Below are 20125 nucleotides of genomic sequence, written 5' to 3' on the forward strand. Positions count from 1 at the left end.
CCGTTTGAAGTTGACATAATATGGTGCAATTTTCAAACGGATCCTTCCCCTGTTGACTTTCAATGCAAAGTCTGGACCGATCCGTCTCACTAACTTTCACACTTAGATTTTTTTGTGAAATATAATGCAGACGGATCCGTTCTGAACGGATACCGTTGTTTGCATTATAGGAGCGGATCCGTCTGTGCAGACACCAGACGGATCCGCTCCGAACGCAAGTGTGAAAGTAGCCTTACCCAGGTACCATAAATGGCTCAAACAATATGGTTACAGGAAGCCTGTCACCTTTAAAAATGCAGAGTAATCTGCCTGCAGAATGGCATAGAGCAGGAGGAGCTGAGCAGAATGATACATAGTTTTGTGGGAAAAGATTCAGTATAACTTGTATTTTATTTATTTAAATCCTAACTCTGAAGTCAAGAAGGCGATCCTATCAGTAATTGTGCAGTCAGAGATGGAAGGATGTCAATCACTGATAGGACCGCCTACTTGACTTCAAAGCCAAAAAAGAGCAAAGATTTAAATGAATGAAATACAAGCAATAGTAAATATTTTCCCACAAAAATATATATCAATCTGCTCAGTTCCTCCTGCTCTATAACATGCTGGATTGCTCTACATTTTCATGGTGACAGTTTCCCTTTAAGACTTACTATGTTTGTAAATAACTTATATTTCACATTATCCCTGTGTCCCAACTGTACAGAGCCTTCATATGACACCAATAGACCTCAATAGGTGTTTCGTACAGAAATTTTAAGAGTAGTCTCCACTAACCGTGTTGATGAACACCATACAGAATACAGGCTTATTGGTCATTACAGGAACTTTTAAAATTGTGTTGACACTGTTGAAACCCAAGCAATTATTTTTTTCCTTGGATTGAAAAGTGTACTAAACTGGATGAAACAAAATGACTGTGAGACATCTAATAAATGCATGGATGCTGGAGGAGCACTTTATGTCTACTGTCAGAGTGGTGGAGGACACAATATTATATGTGGTTGCCTCGGTGCTAATATGGTGGGAGATTTATAAAAAGTGTAAGGAATAATGAACCCGGAAATGTTACTTTTCTGTCCAGCAGCATTATGTAATAAGGGGTTTGTACTCAGCTCCTGATTTGTAAAAATGTAATTCTGTAGAAGGACAATTGTACTTCTAATCTGTACAAGACTACTTGGTATGAAACAAACTGGAGCAGGGTTGGGACTACCACTGCCGACAGGATGGGTCAGCACAATTGGCAAATTTAAATAGTTTTTAGCTTGTATGGGATAATTTACAGGGATTAATGCCCTTAGCATATGTTGAATCTTTTGAGCAATCAACAAAATGCCATCTATGTTTCTTTAAAAATACTTATTATGTCTATGGTAAGTCAGAAAGTATGGGATGCTTTGTTCAAAGTTATTCAACTTGGAATTTCCTTGTTAATGTTTATCTCAATGTGATAGTAAGGTCGATTATTTAATATTATTATTATTTTTATTATTTGCTCATGCATATATCCCCTAAGGAACATCATGTGTGGCATAGTGGTAATGAATCATCAGCTGGATTACAGTCTGCTTTCTACATTGTAACAGTAGGCTAAGGCTACAACCAGACTTTTTGTAGTGCTGTATTTTTGTAACTATTAAATGACTGTTGCAGTCCAAAGTTGCATGAGGGAAATTTAGTAAGGCTGACATTCCCATACATCGGTCTTGTTTTCTGGGCTCCGGAGTGAGATATGATTAATTTATTAAGAGACAGATGCCTTTTACTAAATTAGGCCCATCTCTAAGGGTACTTTCACACTAGCGTTTTTGTTTTTCGGTATTGAATTCCGTCACAGGAGCTCAATACCGGAAGAAAACTGATCAGCATTATCCTAATGCATTCTGAATGGAGAGCATTCTGTTCAGGATGCATGCAGTCCCTCTTACATTTTTTGGATTGAGAAAATACCGCAGCATGCGGCCAAAAATACTGATCACTTGCTGGAATGCCGGATCCGGCATTCATTTACATTGAAGTGTATTAGTGCCGGATCCAGCATTAAGTGTACCGGCAAAACGGATCGGGCTTTCTGGTATGCGCAGACCTATTAACAATGCAAAAAAACTTAATACCGGATCCATTTTTCCAGATGACACCTGAGAGACTGATTAAGTATTGCAATGCATTTGTCATTGCGGGATCCAGCAGGCAGTTCCGGCGACGGAACTGCCTGACGGAATCCTCTGCCGCAAGTGTGAAAGTACCCTCCGCTTGCTGTAAGTTATAGTAAATCTGGCAGACCTTGGATGGCTCTGTATCTTCCTGTTAAGCCCTGCCTCTTTTTCTCACCACTTTCGAAAAGTAGACGTTTTGGAACAAAAATGGTTGCAGCTTAATATTTAAAATTGGAAAAATCTTGCAACGAAAAGTGTGTATGTGTGTGTAGCTTCAGCCTTAAACAGGTTATCTAACATTATATCAGACCTCATAGAGGGACTGACTGACGGTGGTGATCATACTTACCTGGTCCCCATGGACTGGATTCGGTCTCTGTCATTCCATGGCTGGCTCCTCATCTCCTGGTGCGCTGATATCTACATCCTGTGACTGCTGCAGCCAATCTATTGGTTGCAGCGATCACATGTCCACTGCCACCGTCATCAGGATGTTGATAACAGTGGACCAGGGAAATGAAGAGCCAGTCATTGAATAATAGAGACTGAACCCAGCAAAAGGGACCAGTTAAGTATTACAAACATAGGGGGTTGGTCTGGTTTTGGATAACCCCTTTAGTAACACAAGTTAACATGAATTAAACGGCGTCTGTCAGCAGATTTGTACCCATGAAACTGGCTGATCTGTTACATGTGCACTTGGCAGTTGAAGACACCTGTTCATATGTGCCTGTAGTTCTGAGAAAAAGTTTTAATATATGCAAATGAGCATCTAGAAACAATAAGGGCGTTGCCGTTACTCCTCGAGGCTCAGCTCTCTCTGCAACTGTCGCACCGCGCCCTTTATTAACAGGGCCAGGCAGATGTGATGACATTTATACTGCCTGGTCCTGTCAATCAAAGTTCAGAGGGCACAGCATCCAGGTGTAATTTTTATCAGCAAAGTGGACACGGGACCAACACGGATGCCTTCAGCTGCCAAGTGCACATGTAACAGGTCAGCCAGTGTCATAGGTACAAACCTGATGACAGATGCCCTTTAAAAGAGCAACTGTGAGCAGGATTAACCCTATTTAAACTTCCTGCTTAGGGTTGATCCTGGTGACTAAAATTATACCTAGCTTGAGCTTTTCCAAGAAACAAGACTTTTACTTTTTATGCAGATGAGGGCTTCAGTGTACCAAGGTGTGTGGTCTATCTCTTCTGTGGATCTCAGCTTTCCCGTGTCGGCCACGCCACTTGGGGCACCAAAGTCCTAGTTTGAATAAAGAATTAAAGTTGTTTTTTTTCTCTGAAATTCAGCCAGTTTATCTTCACAAGACAGATATCCTTTTAATCAGCAGGACCAACTCTACCAGGCAGTGTGTCTGATTCAATGGATTGATCCTGCTGACCGATGCTGTTTAACATAGAGATCCAAACAGATTCACAGTATTTCCTACAAGATTCACAACTTTCCATGGGAACAATTGCTTAAGTACAGTATGCGGGGAAGTATCTGGATATGTTCTAGTCTCCCAGAGCTTGTAAAACGCCATCATATCATGTGAATATTTTTTTCTTTTATGGACCGCTTTAATTATCTTTTAATTACCTTTTACTACACAGGTGTCAGATCGCAGGTGTACACTGTTCACAGTCATGCCTAGAGTAGGAAATTGTAAAGAATGGCAAATTAATATAATTCATTATGTAGATAAAATATTATAAAAATAATTGGGATTATACCTTTTCTTTCTAAAATTTCAAGCTTGGATGTCAATTGGGTTTACATGGATAAAAAAAAGTTTTTTCCCATCTGCACATTTATGGCATATCCATTTTCCTTTGGGGCCTACGTATATCTATAGAATGGGGTCTCTCCTCAAATGCACAGTTCCCTCCATTCACATATATAGGGGTTCTGAAAATAGCAGCTTTAACTCCTAGATTTCAATAAGAGAGGGGTCGTTTTGTTCGGCATGATCAACGGTAACAGACAGTATGCAAGAATGTACCCCCTCCATTATAACATGTCATCATTATGTGTTACTCTTGGACCTAATACTAAAGGATGAGCCATTTGAAAATGTCACAACAGCTGAAGGAGTCAGCACAGCTCTGAAATAATGATATGTGTGTATATATATATATATATATATATATATATATATATACACTCACCTAAAAAATTATTAGGAACACCTGTTCTATTTCTCATTAATGCAATTATCTAGTCAACCAATCACATGGCAGTTGCTTCAATGCATTTAGGGGGGTGGTCCTGGTCAAGACAATCTCCTGAACTCCAAACTGAATGTCAGAATGGGAAAGAAAGGAGATTTAAGCAATTTTGAGCTTGGCATGGTTGTTGGTGCCAGACGGGCCGGTCTGAGTATTTCACAATCTGCTCAGTTACTGGGATTTTCACGCACAACCATTTCTAGGGATTACAAAGAATGGTGTGAAAAGGGAAAAACATCCAGTATGCGGCAGTCCTGTGGGCAAAAATGCCTTGTGGATGCTAGAGGTCAGAGGAGAATGGGCCGACTGATTCAAGCTGATAGAAGAGCAACGTTGACTGAAATAACCACTCGTTACAACCGAGGTATGCAGCAAAGCATTTGTGAAGCCACAACACGCACAAAAGGGGGTCCAACACTGTATTAGTATGGTGTTCCTAATAATTCTTTAGGTGAGTGTATATATAATATGTGTGTGTGTATATATATATATATATATATATAGTACAACTGCAGCCTAGATGACTGGACTTCTTCTTTCACAGGGCTAAGTATTGAATTTTTCTTATTTCATATCATTGGAAATAAAATATCAAGATAGCTATTCCCAGTTAATTCTTTATCTGCAGGAGAGCTGTTTATACATAGCACTGGAGAAAGGCACACGTAATAAATAACGGATGCAGTGGGAACACTAGCCTTAGGTGGACTTGAAATGTTTCATTTTATCACTATAAAAACACAGCAAGGCTTGAAGTAGAAGCAGTATAACAAGGGCACTAGCTCTTCCATCATACAGTAAACTCCTGCCAGCACTGAGATCTTTCACCGTGATACTCTAGTTCTATTTGTCAGAGATCAGAGATTATATGAGACTTGCTGTTTCCATTGATTATGCTGTAAAATGAAATTAGCGCTTGTTTCTTTGTTTCTCAATTGCATGCTGGCTCAGTCAAAATTAATATTCTTAATTAGTATGAAAGAAATAATGGATAATCTTTCCATTGCACGTCACTGTTGACTACTGTTGACATACTCTGCAGCACCTCCTACCTATTAGGGTACGGCCACACATGGCGTATATTCTGCAGATTTTCCACAACATGCAAATAAACAAAGATGAGGGAAGGTCATACAGTTCATAACTAAACCACTTTGCAAGGTCCAAATCCTGGGAAAATGTGACAGTGCAGAGAGAAGCCACTCCGGAAACAGTCTAATACTGGTAAGAAAAATCCACCACTGCATCTCGATAAAACAATTCTTTATTGGTCACTTCTTACAAAGATCCATAAAGTGCAAATTCACATGCTACGCATTTCAGATGAAGGCATGTTTCATTTATGTTGCGAATTTATGCCATGGATTTCATTCTTTTGAATTTAGATGGTAAAATCCACAGCAAGCTCTGAAGCATTTCTAAGCGGATTTCCACAGCAAAATTCACACCATTTGGTGCAGATTTTGCTGCTGCAGAATTCTGGCAGATCCACCCTCTTAAGTGTGGCTGCCCCCTTAGGCCCGTGTCTCACTCTGGCTTAATTTGTGGTCTTAAGCTGATAAGGATCTATTTACACTACATCAGTTTTGAGACTGACAAAACTTTTTCACAAAGTTTACTGCTTCAGTTTTTATGGTGGCAATTTGTATCAACTCAAAAGAATGTGTTACTGAGGACAAAGCAGCTGATATCACTCTGATACACACGCTGCTTGGATTAGACTGGTTACTTTTAAAGGGGATAGGGTGCTTGAAATCATTGTCTTCTTCTGTTAACCATGGTTACCTCATACGCAACATATGTAGTCATCAATGTTTTGCATCAAAAGTGATCAATGCTTTTTCTAGCATGATCGAGCACCATGTCATAAGGCAAAAGTGATAACTAAGTGGTTCAGTGAGCAAACATTAACATTTTTAGTCCATGGTGAGGAAGCTTCTCAGATTTACATTGCCATTGGGAACCTTTGGTCAATCCACAAAAAGTGGGTGGACAAACAAAAACACAGAAATTGTAATAAACTCAATTAAGTGATTAGGGAAGAATAAGTTGCATAAGTCAGGATTTGGCCAGGAAGCTGATATCCAGCATGCCAAAACACTAAAGCCACAAATTTAGTGAAAACCAAAATTTTGTCAGTCTCAAAATGTTTGGTAATGACCATAGTTATGGTGTTTCCTCTATTTTGATGTTAGCGTAGTCTTTGATGCTATTTGTGCCTTCAAGAATTATTAAAACCTGATTTACACCATTATAAATCAGTGGGATCTATTTGAAAAGTAATCTGTCATGGCTGTCAAGGTTCCAATATGAGGCTATGATGCTACTATGGACAAAGCCATCAGGAACAAGGGACTATCTTGCATATTTACCGAACCAGATTGTGCGTCCTATATCTTTTTTTGTCCGTTTTGTCCATATTCAGGAAGACAGTGCCCACATTGTGCAGAGTACAGATTGTGGCTTAAAGGGGTTCTCCAGGAATAAAAAGAAAAAGAAAATACTTAAATATTATTTTATAATAAATATATTCACCAATACCTTTCTTTACTTAGAATGGCTTGTTTTGTCTAGGGAGCAAACATGAGGAGAAATAAAATGGCCGCCGTCCTATCAGTACACACAAAACCTGTCCCAATCACACAGGAGGACTGTGACTTCACCACAATGAGCCATAGTGCTGACTCATCCTCCTCTCTGCTCTGCTTGTCAGGAATCATGATCCTGAATACAGGTGAATCTCTCTGGGAATGGAGATGATGAGGAGGGTGAGGTGTGGATAATGAGCAGCAGTCTCTATTAACACAGCAGCATATTACCACAGCCTGTCCTGTCTGTCCTCTCTGTACTTCATGTCTCCTCATGAACTAAATTCCCCAGAGATTCAGCTAAAGTTCTTATCATCTGTATTTAGGATCATAATTCCTGACAAGCTGAGAGGAGGAGGAGGATAAGGCAGCTCTTTACCTCAGTGTTGTAAAGTAACTTGTTCTCCTGTGTGATCAGGATAGGTTTTGTGTGAACTAATGGGACAGTGGCCATTTTATTTCCCCTCATGATTGCTCCCCAGACAAAACAAGCCATTATAAATAATGAAAGGTATTTGAGAATATATTTATAATAAAGTAATATTTAAGTATTTTCATTTTCTTAATTCCCGGAGAATCCCGTTAATGCAAAGCAAGGGAAGAGGCTACCATGCATTAGCTTCCCAACCATGGATGCCATTTGTCAGTGCATCTTACTTGATTCCATTCTTGAAACAATATTGTGTTTTACCTCTGTTACAACATGTGTTTTAAATAAAATATTCTACTAACATACCTGGGCAGCTTTTGATCTACATAATCAACAGGCTCCTGTTGTCATAAGTACTTTGAACAAATTATTTTATACAGTGCATGTTAGAAACAAGGCAGTGAAACAGCAATACTATTCATCAAAAGCAATGATGTGTTTGGGAGGACCACTTATGTAACCCAACCTTTCACCTCAGGTATGTGAAGAGTAACTTTTATTTTGGACATATGAGAAGATCTGTTACAGTCCATTCCAATACAAGTGATTGAGTAATCTTGGAGATTAAAATAGAAGACTGAACATTTTGGAAAAACGTTATTTGTGTGGTTACCGATGCCCATTATCCTTTTTGTGTATATAAAGCAACACAATAGAGAGAATTTTCAGGGGCCTTCACTTCTAAACCACTTAGCTGGAACACAGACTGATCTTTAGTCAACCTAGGACCACAGTATCGGAGACGTAGAACATTATATCTTCTATGAATCATAGGTCCTCCACCTTGTAACCTCTCTGGTGGACATTCTTAAAGTTTTTGGTAGTGTGCAAAAGACAATAGTAAAACCACATTGTGATGACATGCCGCATAGTTTATTAGCTCAGTGAAATACTTCTTACCTTGTCCTGAGATGTCATAGGGCAGTTTTAATGGAAACCAGTTTCTCGTCAACACTAGGGACTAAGAAATGTAGGATGGCTGAGATGTGGGCAAAGTGTAAATACCTAAGACCAACTTTAATATATTTGGGTAAAAATATAGTGTTAATTGTATATCTAAAAGTTTGGAAACCTCTATGCAAAGTCTCATATTAACTAGTAAGCTAACCAATTTGATATTAATTGTTTTGTTTCATTATGTATCAATGATGAGTTCACATCACTCCTGATTTCTCCAGAGACTACTTGATAAATCTGTTGAATAATCTTGTTGAAGACACTGAATTACATGGTAGCACATAAAAACAAACCATCGTGCTGCTTTTACAGTGGTTTATTCCTACTAGACCAAGTTTAATATATCCATGCCTTTCTATGTTTATTGGAAACAATATCAACAGCATTATTCTCTGTTCTTTTAGCCTGTAGACTGAATTTACTACAGAGCAGTCTAGGCTACTGTATAACAATTAAATTTTTGCTGTTAACATGGTTATTTCAGTAGAACAAATTAATTAAAGGACAATGATTCTAAAATATCACTTACATAAAAATCCAAGTTATTTGGGGGGGGGGGGAGAACAGAAAAATGCAATGTTTTTGTATTCTAATAGTATAAAACATAATGGTTGTACAGGTTTACAACATGTCATTGGCTAGTTAACTATACTAATTTTCTGCAGCAAGGTGTCAATACTTGCTGTGAAACAGGAGTCCTCTGTATTTATGGGCTATGGGCTAACTCCATCCACCCTTGTAATCCTGATCTACATCTTTTTCCCCATTACTGTACATAGGGAGAAAGCTTTCTACTAGCGTAAGGTGGAGGTGGACAAGAACTCTTGGCTGATGGCGCGATGCAAAGCTGCATACAAAATAAACTGTAAATTTCAGTACATCACAGACATAATAGTGTTGATTTTAGGGAAATTTGATTCGCTGTGAAGCCGAATTTCCTCATGCTTCATGGTAGCAAACAGATTTTTCTTGAAATAGAGTAAAAAACAAAAAAAATCTGACTTACCTCATCCATTTGCTTGCGACCGGCCAGCCACCGCCATCTTGATTTAAGATCTCGCACTAAATCCCTTGCGCCGTGACGTAGGATGTCACCACACCAGCCAATGTGATGATATCATCAAGGGCTGCATGAGATTTTGCACCAGATCTTCAATCAAGATGGCGTTAACCAGCCCCTCGCAAGCAAATGGATGAGGTAAGTATGATATGATTGTCTTTTTTTTTTTTTTACACTGTATTATTATTTTTAGAGGGCACAATCAGCTATGAATGCTGCATCTAAAGGGGTACAATGACGGGGGAGGGGGCACAATCGCCACTCCCTGTCATTGCACCCACTACTTACAAAGAAATGCACTTCGTGACAAAGTAATTTATCACAAAGCAAATTTTTTGGTAAAATTCAGCGAAGCAGCTGAATTGAGTTTATGAATACTTCACTCATCTCTAATAATAGACACAAAGCTGAAAACAATGTCTCTCTCACTACAAAAAAACATGGTTGACAAGTCTTTTTTATTTGTTATTTTAAGCTTTATGTGTTGTTACTGCTTTAGCATTTTTCCTAGCGTATTAAGATACATCCAAGATTTCAGTGGGAAATGCACACTCAATTTCCATATGGAGTAATACCTCTTAAAATGTATATATTTCAAGCTTCATGATAACATTTCTTTAAATTAGCTTTGTATCCTCTGGAGATTTCACAATCGTATTAGAAAAGGCATGAGGGAGAATTCCCATCCACTCTTTAAAATTGCCTGTTTAATAAAACAATATTCTGTAAGCTTATTATTAGACACCTGAGATCACTCCTGCTGCCCTGAGTCTGGGCCACATAAGAGTGCATTTGTTTAGTGCTTCATAATCACAATAATGTTAATGTATGAAAAAAAACATTTAGCTCCTTTTTTTGTTAAATAAATCCCGGCAAACTTAATTATGTTAGCTATCACAAGTGGTGTACAAGCAGCGAATTGAATTTGGATGGCCTAGAGGGAGCCTAGGTAAAAGACCCAGATTAATGAGAAATTCTTATTACCTTGCTACAAATCAGGTAAAATTGGCATATTTTTGTCTAACTGACTTCTGGAGTCTAAAATATGCTACCTATTCCTGACCCATTTCCATAAACTTTGGTGGATATTTATCAAACTTGTGTAAAGGAAAACTGGATTAGTTGCCCATAGCAACCAAACAGATTAATAATAATAATAAAATGTATTTATATAGCGCCACAATATTCCGCAGCGCTTTACAAGTTCGTAGGTTTCATATACAAAACAAAAATAACTGGATAATATGCATCTGAAACACTAGGAGTCCGGGCCCTGCTCGCAAGAGCTTACAATCTATGAGGAATTGGGGGTGACACATAAGGTAGTTGATTGTGATAAATAGGATTTGAGCCATTATTGAACTGACAGGAGTGGTGCCGGCTGATCTGCTTCAGGTTTGGCACTACTAGAGGATCCAGTTTAGGCCAGAGGAGTTGGTGGGGGAAGGTTTAGTCGGGGAATAGTCAGTTTAGGTAGCTTGGTAAGCCTGCCTGAAAAGATGTGTTTTTAAGGCACAATTGAAGGTGGAGAAGTTGTGGATTGACCTAGTATTCCGGGGCAGAGTATTCCAGAGAGCAGGTGTAGCTCGAGAAAAGTCTTGAAGACGGGAGGGAGAGGTACGGATTATGGAGGTTATTAATCTTAGGTCGCTAACAGAACGGAGAGCACGAGTAGGGTGGTAGATGGAGATGAGGGAGGAGATGTATGGAGGTGCAGCACTGTTGAGAGCTTTGTGGGTGAGGGTGAGAAGTTTGAACTGTATTCTGTGGTGGATGGGCAACCAGTGAAGTGACTGGCACAGGCTAGTAGCATCAGTGTAGCGGTTGGATGGATAGATGACCCTGGCTGCACCATTTAGAACAGACTCAAGGGGGGAGAGTTTAGTGAAAGGGAGACCGATTTGTAATGCGTTGCAGTAGTCAAGACGAGAATGAATCAAGACAACAACAAGAGTTTTTGCCGTTTCCACCGTAAGAAAAGGGCGGATTCTGGCGATATTCTTGAGGTGCAGACGACAAGAGCGTGTAAGTGATTGAATACAGGAACAAAGGAGAGATTGGAGTCAAATGTGGCCCCAAGACAGCGGGCATGTTGCACAGGAGTTATGATAGTGCTGCAGACCGAAATTGAAATATCAAGTTTAGGTGAATTAGTAGATAGGGGAAAGACAAGAAATTCAGTTTTTGAGAGGTTCAGTTTTAGATACAGAGAGGACATGATGTTAAAGACAGCTGGCAGACAATTACTGGTGTTTTGGAGTAAAGCAAGGGTGATGTCAGAGGACGAAGTGTATAGTTGGGTGTCGTCAGCATAGAGATGGTATCGAAAGCCAAATCTACTGATAATCTGTCCGATGGGGGCTGTATAGATGGAGAAGAGTAGAGGACCTGAGCCCTGAGGAACTCCAACATCAAGAGGAAGAGGAGAAGAAGAAGAGCCAGCGAATGATACACTAAAGGAGCGGCCAGAGAGATAGGAAGAGAACCAAGAGAGAGCAGTGTCTTTAAGGCCAATTGAGTGGGGCATGGTGAGGAGGAGTTTATGGTCTACGGTATCAAACGCTGCAGAGAGATCCAGCAGAATCAATAGCGAATAGTCACCATTTCTTTTTGCTGTTTCCACCAAAGGAGCTCTTAAAAAGGAAAGGTGGAATCTGATTGGTTGCTAAGGGCAACTAAGCCAGTTCTACTTTACACCAGTTTGATAAATATCCATTGTAACTCTTTATTGTAACATTTTGTCAAATTCAAGCTCCGTACCGTAGATCCAGTAAGTGGAGCGCATTGAAAGTGGTTACATAACATTTTCATGACCCTTCATTATGTTGTTAAGATATATAAGGCTAGTAAACCATTGGTATACACAAATTACCCTTCAGTAGATAGCTTAATATGAATATTTAGTTTTAAAGGGAGTCTGTATGGCAACTAAAGCAATAACAGAGTCTAGGACATAAATGTTCAAACACCTTTATGGCCTCAGATAGACATTGCATTACAGAGTGGTCCAAAGTCCTTCAGGTGCTTCAGATCTCACTTGTTAACCCTGCCCAACACATCCCTTTTGGCCTTGACTGATAGATCCAGTCTTTGGCGATGATACTGTCATTTGCATCAATTGGGAATGAATGGCACATGCACAGTACTCACCCTGCGTTAGGCAGTACCTCCCAGATATACTAACCAGCACTGTTCTTGTTTTAGTTGCCATAATCAATGTGACAGATTCACTTTAATACTTTCATTGGGCAATCCCTACTTGTTAGAAAAAGAGACGATCACAAGGTGTCCTCATTTCCCAAATGTTCCTCTTTAGTCTGTGAGGAGACTTGATAGCAGATAACTTACCCTGCAGTGCCCCTTCAGGACAAATGAGGCATTACATGGCACTCATGTACTTGTTCGTAGTCACTTTCTGCTCTTAGTAATTGATGTAGGGACTACTTACTATAAACTCGGGAATGCCTTCACAGAGTGTACAAATTAGCCCTCTTTCCAAAGAGAAATCCACCAGATGGATGTTAGCTATCCTACAAGTCAATGCTCGACCTTTTAAACAGACTATTTTGGTGTGACTCATCATTGCAGAATAGAGAGAAACGGCTTAACTGGGTTGTAGGCTTTGTCAGGATTTTGAGGTACTATTTCTCTTTATGGAAAGTGGCTAAAATGTACGTGGAACCTCTAATGCCATCAGATGTAAGGCAGCTATCCTACACGTCAATGCTTAGTTGAGTATAGGTTTTCTATCACTGTGAAAAAAATCTATCAACTGGAAAGAAATGTATGCACACAGTGGAATTCACTTAAAGGGGTTGAGCCAAGTTTAGAAGTTATCCCCTAACTACTGCTAGGGGATAACTGATCACTGGACGTCCGACCACTGCGATCCCATCGATTGCAAGAATGGGGGTCTCATTCCCCTGATGGAGCAGCAGGTCGGGCATGTGCCCTGCCACTATATTCATTCTGTATGGGACTGCCAGAGATAGCTAAATACAGCACTCTCCAATTTTCACATAGATAATGAATAGAGAGACAGGGCGTATGCTTGACCTACCGATCCATCAGATCTAGGGAACAGGACCCAATTTCTTGCTATTGTGGGGGTCCCAGAGGTCAGACCCCCAGTGATCTGTTAGATATTCCCTCCCCTGTGGATAGGGGATAACGTCTAAACTTGGCACAAAACCCTTTAATTTGGCATCCAAATCCGGTACTTCATTTGCATGCGCAAAGCTGTTATATAGTGAGGCTTTTCGTAACAGAAGGGGACAAATTAGCAGAGGTTAACAAATTAGAAATAACATCTAGAATAAAATGTAGACTAGTTGATAAATTGGCATCTACCAGGCACTGTTGATGCTGGATAAAGGAATTTCTATGTTTTGATTAGTTAATTTCTAGACAATTGATGCAGAATCCACTTATATCATTAGCAGCCTAACAAATGTAAAAATTGCAGGAATAAATGGAGCACCAACTTTTTCTTTGTTTAAATGATCAACTCATTAGCAGCGGTAGCAAATTAATCCCACAATTAAATCAGTTTCACTCAAGTCGCTAGAATGAGGCAAAGCTGCTTATTGTTAAAATAAATGCGTGCTTTGTCTTTTTAGCCACAATTGAACAGCAACCATTGGGAATTTCTTAATCTGCTATTGATGAAAAATAAAAAAAGATTTCTGCTGATGGCTTCTGGCAGGTGTGGTGGCAAATAATACTTAAGCAGATGAACGCATTAAAATAAGTGATATCATCTCTGCCGGTATGATAGCAGTACCTCAGGCAGAACATTTTCTATAAAGATGTCACCACTTCATGCATCAGTTTTTCAATTTTTTGGTGTCGTCCATGAAAAACACAAAAGCCCTGTACTTTTTCCCAGGCTTTCTGTTACAATAGTGACTAAGCACATTGAAGGTTAGAGTCTCGTTTCATGTTTGTCACTTCTCTAGCAAATCTTTGATTTGTTTCAGTGAACAAAGGCTGAGAAGAAACTTGACAGATATCCACTGGGGATGCAACTGAGACCATGAAGCCCCATTGCTTTGTGGAAAAAGTTTGATTAAGGATGGAGATGACAAGGACTTGTGAGAAAGTATGTGTACGCTTATGAACAAGGCCATAACCATCTGTATGACATTTAAACAAAAAAAAAAGATAATTAATGCAAGGTATCACATGAAACAAACTGACCTTGGGCAACCACATAATCAATATGACAGGAACGTCGCTTAAGCTAGTATCACAGATTAGTATAGCTGTTAATGGAGAACAGTCTACATGAAAGTCCTTGCTAAGTGATGTTGCGTAGCACTTAGACCAATCTAAAACTGACGTGGACACAACATGAAGGTATAGTTATTAGCTTAAAAGTGAAAGGGTAATGAGGGTTCATGCCTACTTGGCCACAGTTTGAATTATGAGACTAGATGGAGAAGTGAGCTTTTGATATCTGCTTACATGGGGCAATGCTGCATGGTGGCCATTGTTGCTGTGATGCAGTGTATGTGGGCTGGTAGGGCCAAATGCCATGGTGGCTTAGCGTGATAGCATGGGTGTTTTTGGGCTGGGTCTCGCTGCCTGCAGGTGCCTTGACAGCAATGGTCACCATGTGGAGCTGTGCCAAATTAGAATAGGTACCCACTCAAAAGAGGCTACTTTGACGTGGTTAGTGGGGATATACATTTTGATTGAAATGTAAATTAAGGGGGTCATTTATTTATCTGAAATACACCTATATTAGACATATTACAGGCAAAGATTGCTGTGCAACAGTTAATTGCTCCCTGCTCACCCCAGGTAAAAAAAAAGTGGGCGTGGCATGGGTGGGGAATGGGATGGGCATGCAGTCCTGTCTCATTTACCATTTTCTACACCTGTTTCAGCCATAGAAAGAGGTCTGAATTCAGAACCACTGCCAGATTAGGGGTTTATTAAGACAGGTGTCTAAAACGCCGGTCTTAATAAATGTGCTCCTAAGTGTCTTATGTATGTGTTTATACAGGGGAAACTCTAAAAATTTGAATATCGTGCAAAGTTCATTTATTTCAGTAATGCAGCTTAAAAGGTGAAACTAACATATGAGAAAGACTCATTACATGCAAAGCGAGATATTTCAAGCCTTTATTTGTTATAATTTGGATGATTATGGCTTACAGCTTATGAAACCCCAAAGTCACAATCTCAGGTACCCTTTGCTCAGGGGGTATGGATTAATTAGCTGACTAGAGTGTGACACTTTGAGCCTAGACTATTGAACCTTTTCACAATATTCTAATTTTAAGCTGCATTAATGCAATTCCTTTTAAGTTGCATTACTGAAATAAATGAACTTTTTGCACGATATTCTAATTTTTCGAGTTTCACCTGTACATTATACTGATAAGCAATAGATCAATCCCTGACATGTGGAGGTGCAATCCATGTCTTTTTTTTTTATTCTACAAATTAAAATTGAAAGGTTTGTTCCAGATTTTAAGAAAATTGCCTACCAGCAGAAAATTGTCTGAAATTTTAAAAATACATTTTACCCGTTAGGTTAACCACAGCTCCAGCATCACCACTTTGGTGATGGTAATATAGAGCTGTAGGGTCTCTGTGTCACTGCATGGACTTCATGGAGACAGCTTTGCAATGTGCTTAAGATCCAACTTGGAAGTTAGATAAAAGTTGTTCAAACCAGATGATCACAGCAGGCTCAGTCAAAAATGTCATATGCATGGGGGCCTTCCATCTATTCCTTGATGATAGATGTTGGAGGAGAGAAAGATTAGCATGTTGGATTGCAAGGGGGTGTCTCCCCTGAAAGAAATATTCACATGAGGTTCAATGTGGATAAATGTAAAGTTATGCATCTTGATAGTAATAATCTCCGTGCATCATATGTCCTAGGGGATGTAACATTGAGAGAGTCACTTATAGAGAAGGATTTGCGGTTCCTTGTGGATGGTAGATTAAATAACCGCATACAATGTCAACTAGCTGCTTCTAAGGCCACCAGGATATTGTCATGCATTAAACGAGACATGGACTCATGGGGCAGAGATGTAATATTACCACTTTACAAGTAGTTGGTGTGGCCTCATCTGGAATATGCAGTTCAGTACTGGGCATAAGTCCATAGAAAGGATGCACAGCAGCTGGAAAAGTACAGAGTAGAGCGACTAAACTGATAAGGGGAATGAAGAGTCTTAGTTATGAAGAAAGTTTAAAATAATTTAATTTATTTAGTCTTGAGAAGAGACTTCTAAGGGGGGACATGATTGACCAATAAAGATATATAAATGGGCCATACAAAAAATACGGTGAAAAACTGTTCCATGTCAAATGCCCTCAAAAGACCAGGGGCTCTGCCTCCAACTGGAGAAGAAAAAGTTCAGTCGCCAGAAGCATCAAAACTTCTTTACTGTAAGAACTGTGAATCTGTGGAATAGACTTCCGCAGGACATGGTCACAGCAGGAACAGTGGACAGTTTTAAAAAGGGTTTAGATAAATTCTTAAAAGTAAATGACATAAATTCTTATGAAAATGTGTACAAATCTGAGTCTCACTTCCTTCTGGGATTCGCGTCCCCACCTATCCCTTGGTTGAACTTGAGGGACTTATGTCTTTTTTTAACCGTATTAACTATGTAACTATGTAACATTCAGCAAAAAATGCATGTTTATTGTACAATTGGATGATAAAGCTTCTGGCTTAAAAGGGTTTTCCGAGATTTTTTTTTACTGATGTCCTATCCTCTGTATAGGTCATCAGTATCTGATTGGTGGGGGCCCAACACAGCTGCTTGAGAAGACAGCGGTGCTCCTCTGAGCACCACGGCCTTCTCGCAGCTTACCAAGCACTTTGACATTGTATAGTGGCTGCGATTGGTAATGCAGCTCAGCCCCATTCATTTCTATGGGGCTGAGATGCTCCTAGGCCAAATGATTGATGAATGTGTTGTCACTGGGCATAGGGAAAGCAGCAAGAAGGCCACGGTGCTCACAGGAGCGCCACTGCCTTCTCCAACATCTGATCGGCAGGGGTCCCGGGTGTCATAAGATAGGTCATCAGTTAAAAAAAATCTCGGATAACCCCCTTAACTATATAAGATTATTGTTGCAAAATCATGATATGTCGATGCCCTTGTAGATTCTATTTAATTCTATTGTAATTTTAGGTAAGATGGAAAAACCCTTTTCTCAGATTATTTATTATACATACCTACAATTTCTTTTTGGTTGCTATTATTGTAGTCATACTTGGCAAGAATAATTTCAAATGTTGCATCTCAATGAAATGTACTTTTCCACTGGAAAATCATTCAGATGTGATCAAAATATCATGTCCATGTGAATAAAACATTTATGTTCACCTGGTATGGGTCAAGTCTGTGGCCTGTTCACTCTTTGCATTGAGAAGTCTTTAAGATTCCACTCCCCCCCTTTCACTTTTACTTCTTCTCCTATCGGGCATTTGGCCTTTAAAGAGTCACTGCACTGTCACACAATTTCATTTAATAGAGAATGGTGTACCTAGCAAATTTCTATATCACCTCATTTAAAAAATATGCCTGCATTCACCTGAAAAAGCTAGAAAGTCTTGGTCACTAGGGGGTCTCACTTCCATCTAATTTGCAGTCCACTGCAACGAGCAAGATTCATCCCTAGTAGCAGAGACACAGAAGATGGCTCACAATAAATGGACGGGTGTCAGAGGTAGCTGAGATACTGAGCCTGAGAAAATAACTGCTTTTACATTGCTTATGAAGATTATAGGAGCCTACTGTGTGTCTGTAGGTGTTATTTCCTGCTCCTTATCTGTTGTGTGAGCTCCAGAGATGAAAACAAACATTGTGGGAAGTAAGGGACAGGACATCCCAGCAATATAGTGCTGGCAGATTTCAGAAAGGATACCCCGCTGCTTCTGAGTGAAATGCATCTAGCTGTGCAGCTGAAATATGGAATAATATGGCTGCAAGAAACATTAGGGAAGCCCAAAAAAGACCAGCTCCTTCATCGTTATAATTGAAAAGTAAGCAGAGCCATTGTGCAAACTTTTATTTTTATTTTTTTAACTCAGGTACACTCTAAGGCAATTTGTAAACATGGCTAAAAATACAGTGGAAAGGTCTTTTGCAGTTTTTGTCTCAGAAATGGCTGTGCATTTTACCCTCTGACATTCACGATTGAGATCCACAGCGTAAATTGACAGATTGCTTCAGATTTCAGAAAAAAAAATTGTTTGTTATGCAGTGTGAGAATGAGATTTCTCACAATTTAATTCAAATTTGTTGGCACTGTACAATGCTGCATGAAAATCCACAGAATTTCAGTCAAGTGTGGACTTAAACATAAAAAAATGCATTAAAATTGGGGTTAAAAATGACTCGGGTAAATGCTCCTTAAAAAATGCAGTGTGAACAGACTCTTTTTCCATTGGAAATACATAAAACCCAGGGCCTTACCAGACAAACTCTCCATTCTGTTTTGTTCTTACAAAGCCACAATGCATTTCATGGATGAATAGAGTGGCGCTCCGGATAAATGTTCTCTCCCCTCACTGTAATCTTGCATGACACTCCTATTTATTTGATTTACAAATCAGTATTAAGAAATACATTGTTTTAATAAGATAAGACAGAGGGATACATCATTATGCATTTTGTAACTAATCTACTATTTGCCTTCTCCCATGAGAAACTCGGCAATTTATTTAGCAGTTCATTAGGCCCAGCAGCAATATCTATACATGGTACATACACACTGATCCATTTTGTTTGGTAACAGATTGCGGATGAAAGGAAACCATTCATTTATTACTCGCTCGCTATAATTACTGCGGCACTAATTACGGCAAATCGCTGACATGCCCGCTGAATGAGTGTCACAGCAATATACAACAATACAACCTGAAAAATGACTTTTTTATGAATTTTTTTATGCGACCACGTCATCTTTCATATTGGGATTTTTTTTTATTTGTTTTGTTTTGTTTTTTTGTTAGCCTATTAGATGTTGAAAAGTGTTTATCACTGCTAAACGTTTTACTGTTATTTTATATTGCAGTTTGACGGTGATAACATGTACATGAGCATGTCAGAGCCAAACCAGGACTACGTGCCAGCAAGCCAGGTGGGTTAATTAATCTTCTATGCCTTGTTTCAAATTGTAATTAAACAAATTCAAAGAACTGCATTGCAAATGAGTGGCACTATCCATAACTGCCGCAATCAGGAATTATCATAATTTATCAACAAAGCATTTAAGCCTTTTTTGCCACTTAATGAGATGGGGCTGATAGAAAAAAAAAAACATGACGTGATGCTAGTGTTTGCCGAGAAATATTACCTTGTTCCCTCTCCGGCGTGTAAGCAGCTGTTTTACCAGCATGATCCTTCTTAAACAGTTGTTTTTACCTTTAGGAATAAACTCTTTACAGGTGCCGCTTATTTGGATTTGTAACTGCAGACGAGTTAATCATTTTAAACTGCTCATGTCACTGAATGTTTTAATTAGAAATGAGGAACAAGCTGAGATCCAGCACATATTTTATGGTTAAAGTTTTTATCCGGCATGAAAACAGATCGGCGGGGTGCATGTTACCAATTACACATTAACAAAATAAAAAGGTTTTAAGAAGGGAACTAACAGATCGGAAGGAGGAGGCGTTTGTCATCTTGGCAACGTTTCAGGACCGTTCTCACGTAGGGGTAGTGGT

The 20125-nt window shown here is 39.3% G+C and overlaps 1 protein-coding gene across 1 annotated transcript in view; it reads left to right on the top strand.

Annotated features, from left to right (window-relative positions):
* The window catches only part of TOX (thymocyte selection associated high mobility group box), a 284951-nt gene that overhangs the window by 118875 nt on the left and 145951 nt on the right, over positions 1 to 20125 (top strand). Inside the window, exon 2 of the mRNA XM_040433308.1 lies at positions 19474 to 19539. Within this exon, the coding sequence (XP_040289242.1) occupies positions 19474 to 19539 (66 nt within the window). The remainder of the gene's footprint in view (positions 1 to 19473; positions 19540 to 20125) is intronic.

The sequence above is a fragment of the Bufo bufo genome, chromosome 5 (genome assembly GCF_905171765.1).
Source record: "Bufo bufo chromosome 5, aBufBuf1.1, whole genome shotgun sequence".
Taxonomy (NCBI): domain Eukaryota; kingdom Metazoa; phylum Chordata; class Amphibia; order Anura; family Bufonidae; genus Bufo; species Bufo bufo.